Raw genomic sequence first — 16749 nt, forward strand, 5'->3', positions numbered from 1 at the left:
TGTCATATAATTTTTCAAGCACAGCCAGCATTTAAATAAAGGGTTACAAAGCACTTAACTGTTAATTTGAGATTATAGAACAAGTCTGTTTTTTTCTGGCTTCATGTCACTTGAAAGGAGAAACTCCATTTGTCATAAGGAATGAAAACCAGGACAGAACAAGATTTGCTATTGCTCTCTATAAGGAATTGTAGGTGGAGTTATACAAACAACAGAGCAATGATCAAAGGGAAATCTTAGGAACCATAACATACCGAGGTATTAAAGGAACAGAGCCTTTTATCTATTGTGGAGGAAGGAAGTAGAGCATTGAGACATGTGTAATATATACAAGTAAAAATCAAAAACCCAAGCAAGTCCCAAAAGAGACCAAAATCAATTAAAATCTGTTGTTTTCTTATCGTGTTAAAATGACAAGAAAGAACCAAAAACACAATCTGCCACAAAAAATTACGTTCCATCACCTGGAAAAGCCAGGCATTCAACTCTATTTTAAGCTGAATTTTTCCCCACATCCCATGAAACAAGCACTGTTCGATCACAGACCATGTCCTCATTCACTGCCAGTCTAACTGAGGCTTACCTTGTCCTCCACTCTGTTCAGCCTGGCACCAATCGTGTTATTCCCTCGATCTTTGCTTTTTTCTGTGGAACAAGAAACATTTTCAAATTAATATATGGTGGTATAACAAAATAGCAGCAAGCCACAACAGGGTGTGTTTAACTAGCCCACCAACGCAGTGTAACTGAACACCTTTGCCAGGCTGGTAGTTCTATTCCTTAAAAGCAGCTTTTTGTTTCTTTTTATAGCATTAGCTCACGCCATGGCTTTTAACAGCCCTTAAGTTTAAGGCACTTTCAACCTTAGTTTTGTACTTTAACCTGGGAGAACAAAATTGTTCCCAATTTAGTTAGTGTTTTAATTGCCATTTAAAACTAATCTGCCACTATGCAAAAGACTCTACAGCCAACTTGAACAATGCATTTGGTAACATTTTATCTTTTTTCCCCCTATAAATTATATAGAAACATGAGTTTGAAAATGACACTAACAGAGAGTTTTCATTAGCCAGACTTGTTGCAAACAAACTTAATACTTTGCGCTCCTTTTCCATTCTCCTTTCAAAGCTACCGAAGCTCCATGTGAATATTACTGATTTCATAGGAACTCTGTAATCATACCACACCATTTTATTGAAAATATGGTGAGTCTTGGAGAGATTAGAGCCAACATTTTAAAAACTTCAGTGAAAGTAGGTGCTTTAAATATCTAAATAAGAACAACCCTATTTTAAAGGTTTATGATGACTAAATATTATTGTGGGTGCCTAAACTTCAGACCAGAACCAGTTGGCACTGTTTAAAAATTTGGCAACAAAATAAAAAGTATTTTAACAAATATTTTCCATTAATTGTATCTTGATCAGATTAACTTTGGACACATCCTTCATATTAACTTACCTGAGACGGAGATAAAAAGAGATGGCTTCCCTATGGATTGGTCCAACCTATAAACCAAAAAGAATCATTTTTAGTTTTTATCAGCCTGAACCAGCATCTTCACTTTCTCTAGCTGGAGTGCGGAGACTTCTTCAAAAACAAGCAAAGTGAAGTTCAAATAGTTTTGGTTTGTACTGCAAGTGAAGCAGTTGCTTTGGGCTAAGAATAGCTTGAAATTAAAAAAATAATAACAAAATGGGATTAGACTTAGACTGGTCTTTAGCTTCTTTAAACACTGTAAAGTTTTACCATGCCCATCACTTTTCCATGTGAACGGCCGCGTTTCCTCTTTTCCTTGTTCTTCTGCAGGTTACTCGTTGCATCTATCTGTCTTCTCTTAGCTTGCTCGTAAGTGCAATTCTACCAGAGCAGGCGACAGTATTTCACTCTGTACATATAATACAGCCCCTAACATATAGGGATTACAGTGTATAGTCAAAGCTAGCAGGGACTGAGGCAATACATGTAAGTATAATGAAAATTGTAAGTCCCGATCATCAGATTTTTAAGCTCTTTGCCTTTTACTTCCTGTGTGAAAAGAAAACTTTACTTGAATGCCATTTCACATTCCGTAACTTTGACCTGTCCTACAAATATGGCACCTGTAACCCCATCAGTTTTTGATCCCTGGTCCCAGTCACCGACTTATTTACAAACATCCCTCTGCTGTTGTTTATCGATACAGACACTGAACTTTATTGACATACCTCCTCTGTAGCTCCTTGATTCGCACCATCAGGTTGAGGTGACCCTGAGAATACTGCTCGATAACATCTCGGACATCATAGGGCTTTCTAGCTTGCTGTAAAATAAAAAAAAAAAAAACAGGCCTTTAAGCCACAAGGATGTAGAAATGGTCTATGGTAATGTAGATTATTTTCAAGAGTAAACAGTAAGTTCTTTCAACCCCTTTTAACAATATGTAAACATTTGAGGTATTTTGATTGTTACCACGATCACACATTTTTTGTGGAATAATTATGATAGTTCTGATTTCATCCACCTTTTTGTTACTGCAGGTCTACATGCCTTTCAAGAGATTATCCACCAAACTGGAGGCCAAAAAAGTATATTTGGCACTTTGCTCAGAAGTTTGTGGTCACTCTAGTTTCTTCTGGAAATAAGGTTCATGCTCCTCAGCCACCGAACAGTAAAGAGGTCTTTCACACACGCAAACCCTTATTCTTAGTCAGCAGCAAGACAGGTGGAGTTCTCAGTTCAGCTCTTACCATGGGAATGTTAAATGTCACCTCCTGGCTGAAGGTGTGTGACTGATTTGCTCTTCCAGAAAGACTGGCAGAGCTTTCAAATCTGCTGGGAAATACTGGGAAAATATTGGTCCAAGAAATGACCAGGGAGAAAGCCTTGTGTCTCTAATTTGCACTTTATATATTGAAAGCCTTAATCTGACCTATTAGTAATAAAAAAACTTTTTGTGTAGTATTAAAGATAAAAACGATAATTTTAACCAATAAACACCAAGACTAACTGGAAAGCAAGTGAATGAACTTGTCAAAATGCAGTGACAAATTAAAAATATCTTAATCCTACATCTAGAAACTAGACTCCAATCAGTGCCAGAGCTACATATGAGAAGCAGCAATGAAGCTCTAACACAACAGAGAAGAGGAGAGAGGAGAGGAGAAGATTAGGGTGTAAACTTCACACATTAGACTGAACAGTAACACCTGAACTTAGGATTTGGTAGAAAACTTTTCCTTAAAGATGCTAATCAAATCAGTCAAACCATACAGTAACAATAAATGATACGCCAGCAGGTCGAGGGGGGTGACTCTGCCCCTCTACTCCACGCTGGTGAGACCCCACCTGCAGTACTGCATCCAGCTCTGGAATCCTCAGCACAGGAAAGACATGGACCTGTTGGAGCAGGTCGAGAGGAGGGCCACAAAAATGAGCAGAGGGATGGAACACCTCTCCTGTGAAGAAAGGCTGAGAGATTTGAGGTTGTTCAGCCTGCAGAAGAGAAGGGTCCGGGAGGGATCTTATTGCAGCCTTTCAATACTTAAAGGGGGCTTATAAGAAAGATGGGGACAAACTTTTTAGTAAGGCCTGTTGCAATAGGACAGGAGGTAATGGTTTTAAACTAAAAGAGGGTAGATTCAGACTAGATATAAGGAAGAAATGTTTTACAATGAGGGTGGGGAAACACTGGAAGAGGTTGCCCAGAGATGTGGTAGATGCCCCATCCCTGGAAACATTCAAGGTCAGGTTGGACAGGGCTCTGAGCAACCTGCTCTAGTTGAAGATGTCCCTGCTTATTGCAGGGGGGGAGTTGGACTAGATGACCTTTGTAGGTCCCTTCCAACCCAAACTATTCTATGATTCTGTATTTCTGACTCATTCATTATACGGTCTATAGATACTTTGTAGACAATTTTCAAGGTTTTGTAAAAACCTTGGTAACACTGAGTTACACCTTTTCCTTTCTTGCATGTTTTGAGAACAAGGAAAAGAGTTTACAGTAGTAGCTTCTAACATACCAGAATTTGTATCCCATTTGAGGTCTCAGAAATATTTTGTCACCTATACTTGAAAAGCAGGAGATGTCTCTGCACTGCTTAACCTTATTTCACATGCTGCAGGTTTTCCTCAATTCCATGCCACAAATATCTTCTTTTTTAAGCCACAGGAAAGCAGGATACAATATTAAAACCAGGCTGCGGCACCTTCATGCAGTCCCCTGCACCTGCCTGGGAGGTAGCTCCCACATTTTAGGAATTCATTACTTTAATAATCAATACTTTAATAATATCACTTCATCAAAAAACTTATATTTCAGTCTGCTAGATTCCCCGAAGCCAAACTGCAAACCTTGTGTGGATGTGAGATACTCTCTAGTGGAAGGCTAAACCGGAATGGGAACTGCTTCAATCTAACCAAAGAGCATACAGAATTACCAAGAACCTGACTGATTACACACAGATAAATCATAACTAGCATCCACAAAGAAAGAAATATGATTCAACGATGGTGTGGGCCCCTAAGTCTTTCCGTGGACTAGTACTGATATATAAAAAAAAGAATTCATGTATTATTTTTGAACTATAAATAAGCAAGAGAGAAATCTGCAAGATCAGCTTGAAAACTCCAGGTTCAGAAAAGCCGTTCAGTAAGAACAAAGACGCAGAGCTTTCTCCTGCTGTGCTCGTACTCTGAGGCAAGTGTCTGACAGTAGAAAGAGTAGGTATGTCCCTGCTGTTTTTTTCATTTACTGGACTGCTTCTTTCTCTTTAAAACAAGAACTGAAAACCTGGAGTAAACAGAATTTACGAATGAAGCTTAATTTCTGAGTAGGATAGGGTATTTAATAGTCAGTACCGATTATTCTGTAATTACTTCATATTGAAATCTGATATTTCAAGAGAAAATACTCTTGATGTTGACAACGTGTTAGTTTTGTAAAAGGAAAAAAACTTGCAGCAGGCAAAGGATGAATATTGAAGAAACAAAAGTCGAAGCCAGCCCCACAGCTTTGCTTAACTTTTCTTCTTTACTTCCGTCCCTCTGCTAATTAACCAATACTTATGGCAAAAATCTTCTTAAGTGAGTTAAAATTTCCCCCATCATATAAAGAAGTTTGCAAAAGGCACAAAAGCCAACGCCAAATATTAAATGCGCACCACTGGCCGTTGCTGTTCCCTAGTAACTGCATGCGCAGGGAGGCAGACCCGGGAAAGAGTGAAGGGAATCCACGCAAAGGGAATTTCTGGGAAATGTAACAAAACAACAGTCAAATAAAATGGGTAGAACATCCTTTGAAGCACAGGACGCTCTGAACTACATTGTTTGGTACAGCCCAGTATGGAGATTAAAAAAGATTACACACACAATTCATGATTCATACCATGACAAATGAATTACATAAGATGATGAATTATAAGGCTAAAAATGCAAGATTTTCCAGTGAAATTGTAACAAACCAGGCAACAGTTACTCACGTCATCAGTGGAACTGCAACCTGTATTTTTAGTTTATGCTAGGTATAGAATGTTTGCCATGGTGAAAAAACATAACACAAGTTAAAAACATATTTTAGAAGGAAACTGATTTACTCAACAGGAAGAATTTACATGGAAAGAGGAAAAAAAAAGATTTCAAAATGATAATGGGAAATCAGATCAAATCCCTAGTTTCTGGATCTGTGATGGATATTACAGTTGTATCCATGTGCGTAAGTCTTAAGACATTTAGAAACTTTCCTAATTGGAAGACAAAGGTTATTTACTCATGAATCCAGCTAACGGAATAACTGAGTATGGTGACTTTCTTTCTGAAATTCAGTTGTAAGGTTGGACTGTTCTGAAGACATCTGATTTATAACTAATATATGAAATTAATTTTTGGTAGGTGAGGTGAACAAAGCCTAGACAAGCATTAATTTCTAAGTACTGTTTTCCCTACAATCTACAGAATCCTTCCTTAACCGTGAGCCATTCACCTCAACTGATGCCCAGGAGTTGTGTTGATCACTAGGAGAATATGATCTTTCCTACGCAATTTGAAACAGTCCTACAGACTTTACAAGAGCATAAACACATCCATAAAAAAGGTATTAATTCTTTATAACATTATGCTGGGTTCTTACATGAACATCACCATATGGACTATATTCAAACCTGGACTTTAAAATAGAGCATAAATTTCTCCCTTTCTTTTAGGGGAAATGATGTCTAAGTGTGATGCTTCACAAATAATTGCTTTTCAGGTCCTTTGAAATTTCTTTGTATCCCTGTTTAGCTTGTCTTTATTTATTTTATTTATTTTTTTTAAACAGGAAGGCTCTGCTTTCTTACTGACTTTTGTCCTTGTGGTGCCATCACTCCCTGTTACTAATTGAGCTTTTAAAAAAATGTATCTAGGCAAATTTAGGCATACAGGTGTACCCTGCTAACAGCTGGCATAGTTTAAGAAACATGCTGGGTGCATGCTGAGATCTGTTTTGCAAAATTTTCCTCTTCTTCTCCTTCTTCCTATGCTTCCCCTCCCCAAAAGCTTCAGAGGCATCTCTAAAAAACACTCCTTTTAAGGGCTGGCCTTGAAATTACTTATGTTCCAATTAAGTTTAAGCATGAATAGTCCAACAGACTTCAGCTGAAATCTGGGGGTTTTTCAATAGTTATAGAAAAAAAAATTACGAATTTTCTTTTAGGAATACATTTCACATAAACACAAAAAAGCTTGGAAGACAAATATCTACCAGAAAACAGCTATGCAGACCTCTTAAATGCTGAAAGATACATTTTTAAAATGCATCATCTGCTTTACCTTAATTTCAGATATTGCATTGGACTGGTTATTAGGAACTGTATAGTCATTACTTGGCACATGTTTAGACATTTTAATTTTTTACGACTATTTTATGTGCATACAATAGAACAAAGCAGATTTACAACATACTTTTGAGGAAAGAATGATGACAGTGGTTATCACTTAATTACTGGAGAGATTTTCTAAAGCACCCTGTGGCGTGAATTTCAAGGTGACTTTGTGCATTAAGTTACTTAGGTGCTTTTGAAAACTGTACCTTTGGTGCTCTCCAAATTTTTAAACTCGGTCATAACCTTGTATTCAGAAATCATGGAGAAGTATCAGATACCCCCCACATGTTCCTATTGAGAGATTCCGCTTCTGACAGGAACAGCAGCATATCACTTGTACGCAGGAGTGACTTGAGATACATTTCACTTCAGCCTAACTGACGTTTTTAGTTCTTTAGCAACACCTAATATTGATAACTCAGGAAGAAGAAACACTACTAAACAAGGATGAGACACAACCTTGTTGAGGGATTTTGTAGATGGCCAAGACCAGGTCTTTTGCAGATGCAAAAGTGAGAGTACAACTGAGAAGGCAGATTAGCAACCGGGATACCGAGTACAAGCCAGTTTTAAGTATGAACTGAATAGTCCCATTCTACTCAGTCAAATGCTTTTTCAGCTTCTATCAAATCATCTGCCGCAGGGGAGTTTCGTTTATTTGCCAGGTGGATAATGTTGCACACAGTGTTCAGGCATTTTCAAAATCTGTTTTTGACAAATACCACTTGGGAGGTAGATATATAATGTGTAGTTTTCTTGTTTCTAAGCAGTTTAGTTAATACCATGGCAAATATTTTATGATCTAAATTTCTGAGAGCAATGATTTAGTAATTACCATGGAGAAAAGGATCACAATCAGGTTTTAGAATGAAAATAAATTAAAGTTTAATGGAACTGGCCACATTTAGGCAGTTTTTCACAGAACAGCAGTGGACACATCACTGTTACAAGTGCTGGTCAGCAAGTGTTAAGGAGCTTCTCAACAAAATTGCTATAAAAATTATCTTCAAGTAGACCACACATTATGCTTTCCTTAATTTTATTCTAATAAAAATAACGGGTGAAATGTTCTAGCAGAAACTTTCTGAAAGCACTCTCTCCAAGAACACCCCGGAGATTTCAGCCTAAATGGTGACCGTTTAAATACATTATAAATAACTGAAACAAATTTCTGAAAAGCTCAGGCAACATTAGCCATAAATTAGCTCATGAATTTTAGTAAAAATAAAGAGTCAAAGTAGGAAATTGCTAAAGAATTCAGGCAGTACGTCTGAATTTCAATGAGGAAATCAGAATAATGGTTTTGAAGTAGCAGCAAGCATCATCTTACAATGATCTCTTGAACCGTTAGTTGTCATCATCATCATCATCTTTTTGATCCTAAACTTTGCGCCCTTCAAATTTGAAGGAAAAAGGACACCCTCCCATTCTGGGGGGTCTAGATTAAGGGTGGGAAAGCTTTTTAGTCTATTGTAAGCAGTAGTGGCGAGGTCACATATGAAAATGGGTGTGGGCAGTTAAGCCCCCCTCCTTCTTTGCACTTTTAGTTGTGAAGCCTGTTCTCCGGAGATTGTCCCTTATTAATTACTTTTAAGTAAAGTAATATATTTATTACATATATATATATATATATTTATTCACCTGGTTTAAATCAAGCTGAAGGCTGTTGACATGTGTTTTTACTGGATTAATGAAATTGATTTAGAAACCACATTCTTAGAAAGTTTGCAGTCAGAATTTTTTATTCAGACCAGGCAACAAAGTTAATTAGCTACTGTTGAATGCTTATGGCGTCGCAATATCGCAGCAAGTGAAGTCGCACACAGGAAACATATGTCAGTGAGGGCTAGAGGAGTAAAGAGAACCGATACCTCACAAACTGGGAAGGAACTCTCCTACCTATGCAGAGGGGAGAAGGGAAAAGGAAGGAGAAACCTTCCAATATGCTAACAAATTTCCATCCTGGTTTCTTATCAGGATTTCATTATCATTGAGTGAGAGACAGAAACAAGGCTGAGGTAGTATTTTAATCTCTAATCCTGCTGACTTGGCATGACAGTAACATACAGCTCAGAATTAATGGAGACATATGAGAATGTTTGCACTGAGAGAAAGAGACAGCGATAACAGAGGGTTAAGGGTCAAGTCCATTAGCAGAAAATAACATTTTAATTCAGACTGCATTTCAGGAGTTTAGCCTGTTTCCAGTGCATCCACAGTTGACTAACCTGCTGCTTAACAACCACCCCATTGAAGGAGGAAGAGAATAGTGGGTGTAACTCACCATTACTGAAATGACTTGTGTTAGTCTCTCTTAAGTTTCTAAAAGAAACAATGAATCAGAAGAATAAAAGGGTTTCTTTAGAAAAGGAGCTTTCTATTCACAACTCACCTGAAACTTTTTCTTTGCCACAAAATACTGCATCCTACGAATCACCTTAATTGCAGCACGGTGGTGTTCTCGCAGCCTGTGGGAAAAAGGAGGAAGATGAGTGGGGTGAAAGAGCATCTCCATCCAGACAATAAATATAACAGGCTGCAGCAAATGCTTTAGCAACACGTGAATGTGTAATGTAAGGAGTTGCGACTCAGCCTGGGAGCACAACACACTCATATGTTGACCTTCTCCACCTTTCAAGGCGGCTATAAAAATCCAGGATTTTATCTGACCTATGCTAAGTTTGCATACATTTCACAGTAAAAAGAGGTGTCCACATAACCTCCTCCTATGTCTAAGCAAACCTCCACCCACCCTTTGCAGTTTTATTTCCACAAAAAAAAAAGCTATCACATTTCTGCATATTCAACCATGCACAGCTTTTATACATGGTCTAGAAATCCAGCTTTTGGGGGTTTTGTGGGTTGTGGTTTTTTTTTTTCCCCTCTAAGTCCTGTAGAATATGTTTCTTCACTTACACAAATTTGTTTTTCAAAAATTATTTTAAAAAAACACTTTAAAGATTTTTGAGTCATTGACTGCTAAACAATCCAAATGATCTTGTGGTAGCCAGATGCAACATCTACATACACATGTGTCCCGAAACCAAACTGTACATGTATATAAAGACAAAATAATCTGAAAAGTCTTTAAGCAAATATATCCTCCTCTTCATGCACATGAACTGAAAACTGAATTAAAAAACTATAATTTCCTCTTTGTACTTTAAAATAACAGATTTTCATTGTATCTGACATTATTTGTTAAACAGTTCATTAAGAGTAACAAATATTTAAAATTTTTCAAAGCTTGCAAAAATTATGGATTTTTCTTCTTAACATTAAAATATCAAATCAAACATTTAACTTGTGCTGATGATTTATTCTACCTGCTTATTCTATTACTCTTATAAAGATGTGCTTGAATGACATTATTGCACAATCTGTATTTCCTTTTTAAATGCATGAATATCTGGTATTTCTAACTCTCATCCCAAACAGACTTCGAGCGATGGCTTTGGGGAAGCAGCAGTAAAAGCAGAGTTAGATTTTCTGGATATTTTATCTTTATAAAATTATTAGTAGTAATACTGATAGACCGGCATATTGAGATGTCACTAGGCAGTGCTTTCTGTCTGTACCGAATCTGAGTGTTCACACTCACTATGGGATGGAAAAGTCACATTTAAGTTTTGTACAGGTTTGGGTCTTTGGTATGATATAGCATGGTATCACCTAAGCCTCTTCAGTTAAAACATAACGGGGAATTTTAGTGACTATTCACATATTTCCTCAGGACAAATTTCCCCCATCAAACAGAACTTCTGCATGTGAGGATGGTGGGTGCCTGTCCTCTGAACAGCACGGCAAGTGTTGCTGGGGCGTTCCCTTTCTGAAAACTCACACTTTTTAGCAGGAAAACAGCTTTCTGCAAAGCCAAAAACAGAACCAAAAAAGGCTTTCATTTTCTACTTGTAGATACTGCCTCTCAGGTGGTTTCTTTCTGTTACAGAAATTGTTCCAATTTAGCAATGACAGAAAAGATTACTTTCTCCAGATACAGCGTGAAATACGGTTGCTTTTCAAACTAATGACATACAGCTTTTCACCCCATGTCTGCAGATCGCTAAGACTGTAAGTGCATTTATAAAAAGCGACTGTGCCTCAATAATTACGCACCGATCCGTGAACCTGCAGGTGGATCTGTACAGGGAGGCCCTTCCCTCTTAACGCCTTACTGAGGTGTCTCAGAGAGACTCTCTCCAGGCCCGTGCTCCCACAGATCTGACTGCAAGATCACGGTTCACGTTATAAAAATGGAAATTCGCTCCTCCTAACTGGGACGGCTGCCTGTTTGGATCGAGCCCTGGTGAACGGAGTTAGCCTAATGCTAGTTCATGGTATCCCTGTTCTGTGAGCCCTTGCTGCATCACTCTGCTGCTAGGGACAAGGACGACTTCCCCAAAAACCCAAGGAAATAAAGTGTTCGGGGTTTTTAAGTGCCGCTTCACAGAGTTGGGAGCCAAAAAGATAAACGCTGCTTAATATGCTATTAAATATCAAAGCTGTGAAAGTGTAACTGTCACGCAGCTATACATCCTATAATAAACGCACACAGAAACATCTTATGACAAATAGAAATAAATTTCAATTGCAACAAAAACTGCTTGTAGTGTTTTGGTTTATGCCTCATTTCCTCGGGGGTGTTCTTCACAGTCCATTATTTCTGAGTAAAATATTTTTCTTTGGGACAGATGGTCACTAGTAAAGCACACCAAATCCCTCATTCTCTATCTAGATGACGAGTCTCATCTATAAGCAAGGCAGCCAGATAATAAAAGCGATATTTGCCATTCAGTGAAATAACAAAGCCATACCACCAAAATGATTTTCCAGTGCAGCTATTTTACATCAATCATTGTTCACTGCTAACGTGAACTTCCATGCCAGGAGGGAAAGTTAATATTCTCATTTTATTTCTTCCCATTTCCAGCTCCAGTAGGAAACCTTACAGTAAGCTTGTTTCTGCTTATGCTGTAAAATCTAATTCTGAATAACAGGCTGTCCTGATTCCCCAAGATTAAATGCTTCTGCGATGAGGGAAGGGAATAAAGGATTTAATTAGTAGCCAAGGTTATGATTCACGGTTGTTTGATCTCTTTTGCAAACTGGTAACAAATGCTTTAGTAAATTGAGAGCTTAAACATTAACTGGCGATATTTGTTTGCTCAGTCCCTTGTGACATCTCTGAATTCTGGTTACAGAATGGCTGGCTGCAACTTCTGGGGACATACAGCACGCTTAGATGCCAGATAGCCACTCAATACATTACCGTCCTCAGAGCAAGTGTTTCATGAATACTTTTTTTTTTTTTGGAGTGTGGCAGGAAATGGCATCACCTGAGAGTGCTTACGGACAGCAGCAACATACCTTCGCTGTGCAGGAATCCCCACGGCGAGCAGGAGATGCCCTTTGGAGAGGTACTGCTGTGCAGAGCAAGTGTCTCATGGCAGAGTTGCCCTCCTTCAGCCCCTGTGGAAGGGTTTTAGGGACACTGGGACACTCCAGAGAGGCTGCCTGCTCCAGTGGAGCTGTGGGAGCTGAGCTCTCTTGCAATTGAAATCTGTTATTTTTACACATTTGGCTTTGCCTAACTTTTGGAGAAAGCTTGTTTGATAAGTGCATTAGCAACAGGGTCAGCAGACAAGGTTTTTGCCCTTTTGTTAATGAAGCTATTTTCCTCTCCTGAGCGTTCATCAGGCTTTGAGCCTCACCCTCAGCATACCCATTAACCTCATGATAACTGACATCTGAAGGGACTTGCCAATCACCATTCGAGTGACTCCGATGACCATCAGCATATTACCTTCAAAAATAAACTGAAGTGGTTTGTATGCCTGTAAAATCAAGCTAAAGATTACTGCTTCCAATACTAGACAACATCTCCACCTGCACCCTTCTGAAGAAAAATTGCCAATAGCTTTCACTGGCTACCAGTAATTTTCTTTCTCAATATAAACAGGACATCAAGATCACCTTGAACATGGCACATACTACATGACATTTCCTGTGGACTTAAACGCATAGAATTAGGTCCCAAAGCCACCAATGAAGCTGTAACATTGTCAGAACCTGTAGGAATGATCCAGAAAGGATGAAGGAGGATATAACAACTCATCAACAACAGAAAATCATCCCGGTGGTAACAGGGTCAATAGATTCACACAAACCTACGTTATTTGTAAGTATAAACTAGGTTTGCTTTATTTCTGCACTGAAAAGTAACCTGTTGCAGATGCAGGCACTCCTCAAAGTATAAGAAATGAGGATAAAAAGAACCCTGGCGACAAAATACAATGGATTGAGCACCACATTACAAATAAAGCCTGACAGAATAAAATGACTAGAAATCATCGGCTTTTCCTGCCTCCTTTTGTTGTTAGGATACTTAACCTACAACAAATCATTTGGAGGAAACCTGATCTCTTCATTCGTCCATCAGAAATATGGACTGGAATTTCATGTAATTTGGAAAACAAGCATGCTGAAGAACTTCAGGTAATTTTACAGACATTCTCACTTGGTTAGAAAGTTGTTAAACATTTATAAATGCCCCAAACTATTGTAATGGAGCCATGTGTACATCTGACTGCAATATTATTCATTTTTCACAACACAGCCAGACAAACCTCAATAGGTTTCCCAAAGTGTGGTTCATTCCCCAGTCCTGCACTCACCAACAGCCACAGTGAATGTCACCAGCTTCAGCCAGTACCCGCCTGCCTCCTTCCTGCAAGGGGACCCTGCAGGGCCACCCGAGAAGCATGCTTTCTGGGACCAAGGCTACGATTTTCGATTACAAAAACCAGGTGGCTTTACAAAAAAAAAAAAGGAAGTAAGCAGTTGTATGGTTTGGTTGGTTTAGGTTTCAAGAAAAATAAAAACTTTCTCTTAAATCAAGTTTTACAATATTAATCCCTATTCTGAAATACACAGTTCTTTCATTAAAGAACAAGAAAGGAAAACAATTACTAATTAGAAATATTTCTTGTCCTTACAAAGCTGCTGAATGTGATATCAAATCCTTAGCAATGCCATTAGAAATTTGTTCCCCTTTTCATCTCAGGAAGGTGCTCTACATACTGGTTTAGTGTTAATAGAAATATTAAAGCAACAAGACAGAGGAAAGGTGGTGCTAATTTCCTATTTATAACACTTGCCTTTTTATTCATTTGTAGAACATTTTATTATCAGGACCATAATGTCTGGCACAGACCTCCTAATGTACACGGACACTGATATTATCAGAGTTAAAAGGTCAACGCTGTCTATTCAGAATGAGTTTAACAAGAACGAAAACTCAGTAGGAGAGCGCCACAGATTTATAACACCTTTTACAAAGTGCCCATTTCTCAGTAAACCTAACACTGATTTGAAGTCAAGCCTCAGTTTTCAAAACCTATTTAAATTCTCTTCAGTCATCTTAAATTTCTAACTTAGGACAGAGCTGAAGTATTAAGAAAGAAGGCTAAAGTCGGTTGTCCTGAAGTTTTGGCAGCAATCATTATTTGGACTTGAAACTTTATCTTTAACACATCAGATTTTAATAATGTGTTGTGCATGTGAACTGAAATATTTTTTCCATTCAGGCACTGAAAAGCATTCCTTGTCACAGAATCTGGTGGACGAGATTCAGAGTAACTACATTAAGCAATTTCATTAGTCCATTTAAGTCTAATGAAATCTTTCATCGTTAGTCTTCCAGGCGCTTTTGGTATAGAATTTGCTGTGGCTCAAGGTTATTCTTGTCTTTTCACACGTTCTGTCATTTCCTACCCATTACAGTTGATGGGAGTCTCTCTGTACTGGGCAACATTTTAGATGAGATAAGTAGGAAGGATTAGGTTGCATCGCTGTGTATTCTGTAATAGAAATGCTTGGTCACCGTCCTTAGGAACAAAATCAGAACCACTGATTATTGCAAATAATGTGGGCTACCTAGCTTTCCCTTTTATCTGTTGCTAGAGCTTGGCAACTGTTGTTTGCCATCATTACGATATGTTTATCAGGGGCTCTCTACCCTGGCCCATAAATGATTCACAAAAACCGTCTTAAGCACAAACCCGTAAAAGCTGCCCAGAAGTGTCAGAAAAGTATGACGACACTTGAAGAGCAAACCAGTTACAAAACTGAAGTTTTATTAAATGGGCTTCAGCCAAGCTGAGAGTTTACATAAATGCTCCCATAACTTTTTCAATGTATGAATGTGTTTATTTTTAATGGACAAACACTCTTTATTAGACCTTGCCCTCTGGACTTCCCATCCATTCGTGAAAGGCAGAAACTAGTGACAAGACAAATTAAATGAATTCAGCTATCCCCCATAGTCCTCACCTCCAGGGTCTTCACAGGTTTAAATGCAACAGGAATACAGACATAATAGATATACGTAGAACAAGGAGAATCACAAATAGCAGGCAAGCTAGATTTTTAATACTTTTTTGGTCTTAGCAGTCAAAGGCGTTCTTGTAATTATTGGCAAACAAGTAATGTGGTTACGAAAGACCTATGTCTACTGAACTCTTATTCATGCTTGCAAATTGGTCATGAACAGGTAAGATTTCATCAAACGCATTTGTTCATCTAAGCACTGAATGATTCAATGTCAGCAGCAAATGATTTCTAGGAAGACATTTGATTAATAATTTCTACAGGATAGTATGTTTTGAGTGTTTTATTTTAAAAATATGAGCTGCTTGACTTAAATGCACGTGTCTTACAATGTAATTCTGTTTCCCTACCCAGGGGAATGCAGGGGCTGACGTCCCAAAGGAATATTAGTGATTATAAATTTAAAAATTGCTCTGCCAGGAATAGCCTGTAAGAGTAATGTCAATTCACTCTTTTGGTGAATCCTTCAGCCAGTAGACATCTTGGTTATTATTTACCGAATGTGAACATAGACCCAGGGGAATTAGCTTAAGCTGAATTAACATTTGTAAGCTCCTCCCCCCAGTATGTATTCTCCCAACTATCTGTGGTTGGTCTTTTTTTAATTTAAAATATGTAATTGTCAATCAACAGTCATCTTTTAATGGATTTGTATTTTATTTTACAGCAGCTTTCATGTCTCCCTTCTCAAAAGTCATGGGCTTAACTCAGAAATCCTTTCATGTAGTTACAGCAATCCTCTTTTCTCTACAGATAGTCTGGTTTAGCTTGGCTTGTGGATTTTTAAGAGACATGGAAAAAAGAACAAGTTTAAAAAACAACATTGCCTTTGGAGGATTTTTGTGTTTTAATATCTTCAGTTAATAAAAATAGCCTACTATTATAAGAAATGTTTTAAAAAGGAAAAAAATTGTGTAGGTTTTTCATAGTCATGCCATTGGAGCATGGTACATAAATGGGGGAAGCTGTTGTAAAGATGCAGCCTCCCCATGGGGGAAGCAGCTCAGCAACCACAACTTGGAGCGTGATGTGACCTCCCCAGCTCTCAGCTGCCCCTCAGCAGAGATGTAACACTGGCGTACAGCTGGAGAAGGGCACGCGCTGGCTTCAGTACGGCACTGGGGCTTTTCTCTTGCTTTGGAATTCTTCGTGCGGCGATGGCAGCTGGTGGGAGGAAACCTGATCAGCCACATTCGGCAGGTCAGAAAGAAGCCCGAGCTCTGCACTGATGGCCTGGGAGAGGTATCCAAGGGGCAGTGGGGAAGCAGGAGGTGGGGGTTCATATGGAAAGGGGAAAACAAGCTCAGGTGACTTGACTTGTTTCAGGCAGTAATAGCAATTTGAGACTCAGAGCGACTCTGGAAAATACAGCTCATCAGCCTAGCCGTTTAAAATATGCTCATATCAAGGCAATCTGAAATGAACATTTAAATGCAGGCCTGAGAAAGGAAAGAACCATTGCTCTCCTGACCTCTAGTTATCACAGGTAAAAATAATAACTGCCATGTGGATCAGCAAGAGA

At 38.5% G+C, this 16749-nt stretch overlaps 1 protein-coding gene across 1 annotated transcript in view; it reads right to left on the reverse strand.

Annotated features, from left to right (window-relative positions):
- The window catches only part of KCNQ1 (potassium voltage-gated channel subfamily Q member 1), a 379050-nt gene that overhangs the window by 112732 nt on the left and 249569 nt on the right, over positions 1-16749 (reverse strand). The window contains exons 14-17 of the mRNA XM_068398668.1: positions 9232-9307; positions 2208-2302; positions 1462-1508; positions 584-645 (exon numbers count right to left, since the gene is read on the reverse strand). Coding sequence (XP_068254769.1) covers positions 584-645; positions 1462-1508; positions 2208-2302; positions 9232-9307 — 280 coding nt within the window. The remainder of the gene's footprint in view (positions 1-583; positions 646-1461; positions 1509-2207; positions 2303-9231; positions 9308-16749) is intronic.

This window comes from Nyctibius grandis, chromosome 4 (assembly GCF_013368605.1).
Source record: "Nyctibius grandis isolate bNycGra1 chromosome 4, bNycGra1.pri, whole genome shotgun sequence".
Classification (NCBI taxonomy): domain Eukaryota; kingdom Metazoa; phylum Chordata; class Aves; order Nyctibiiformes; family Nyctibiidae; genus Nyctibius; species Nyctibius grandis.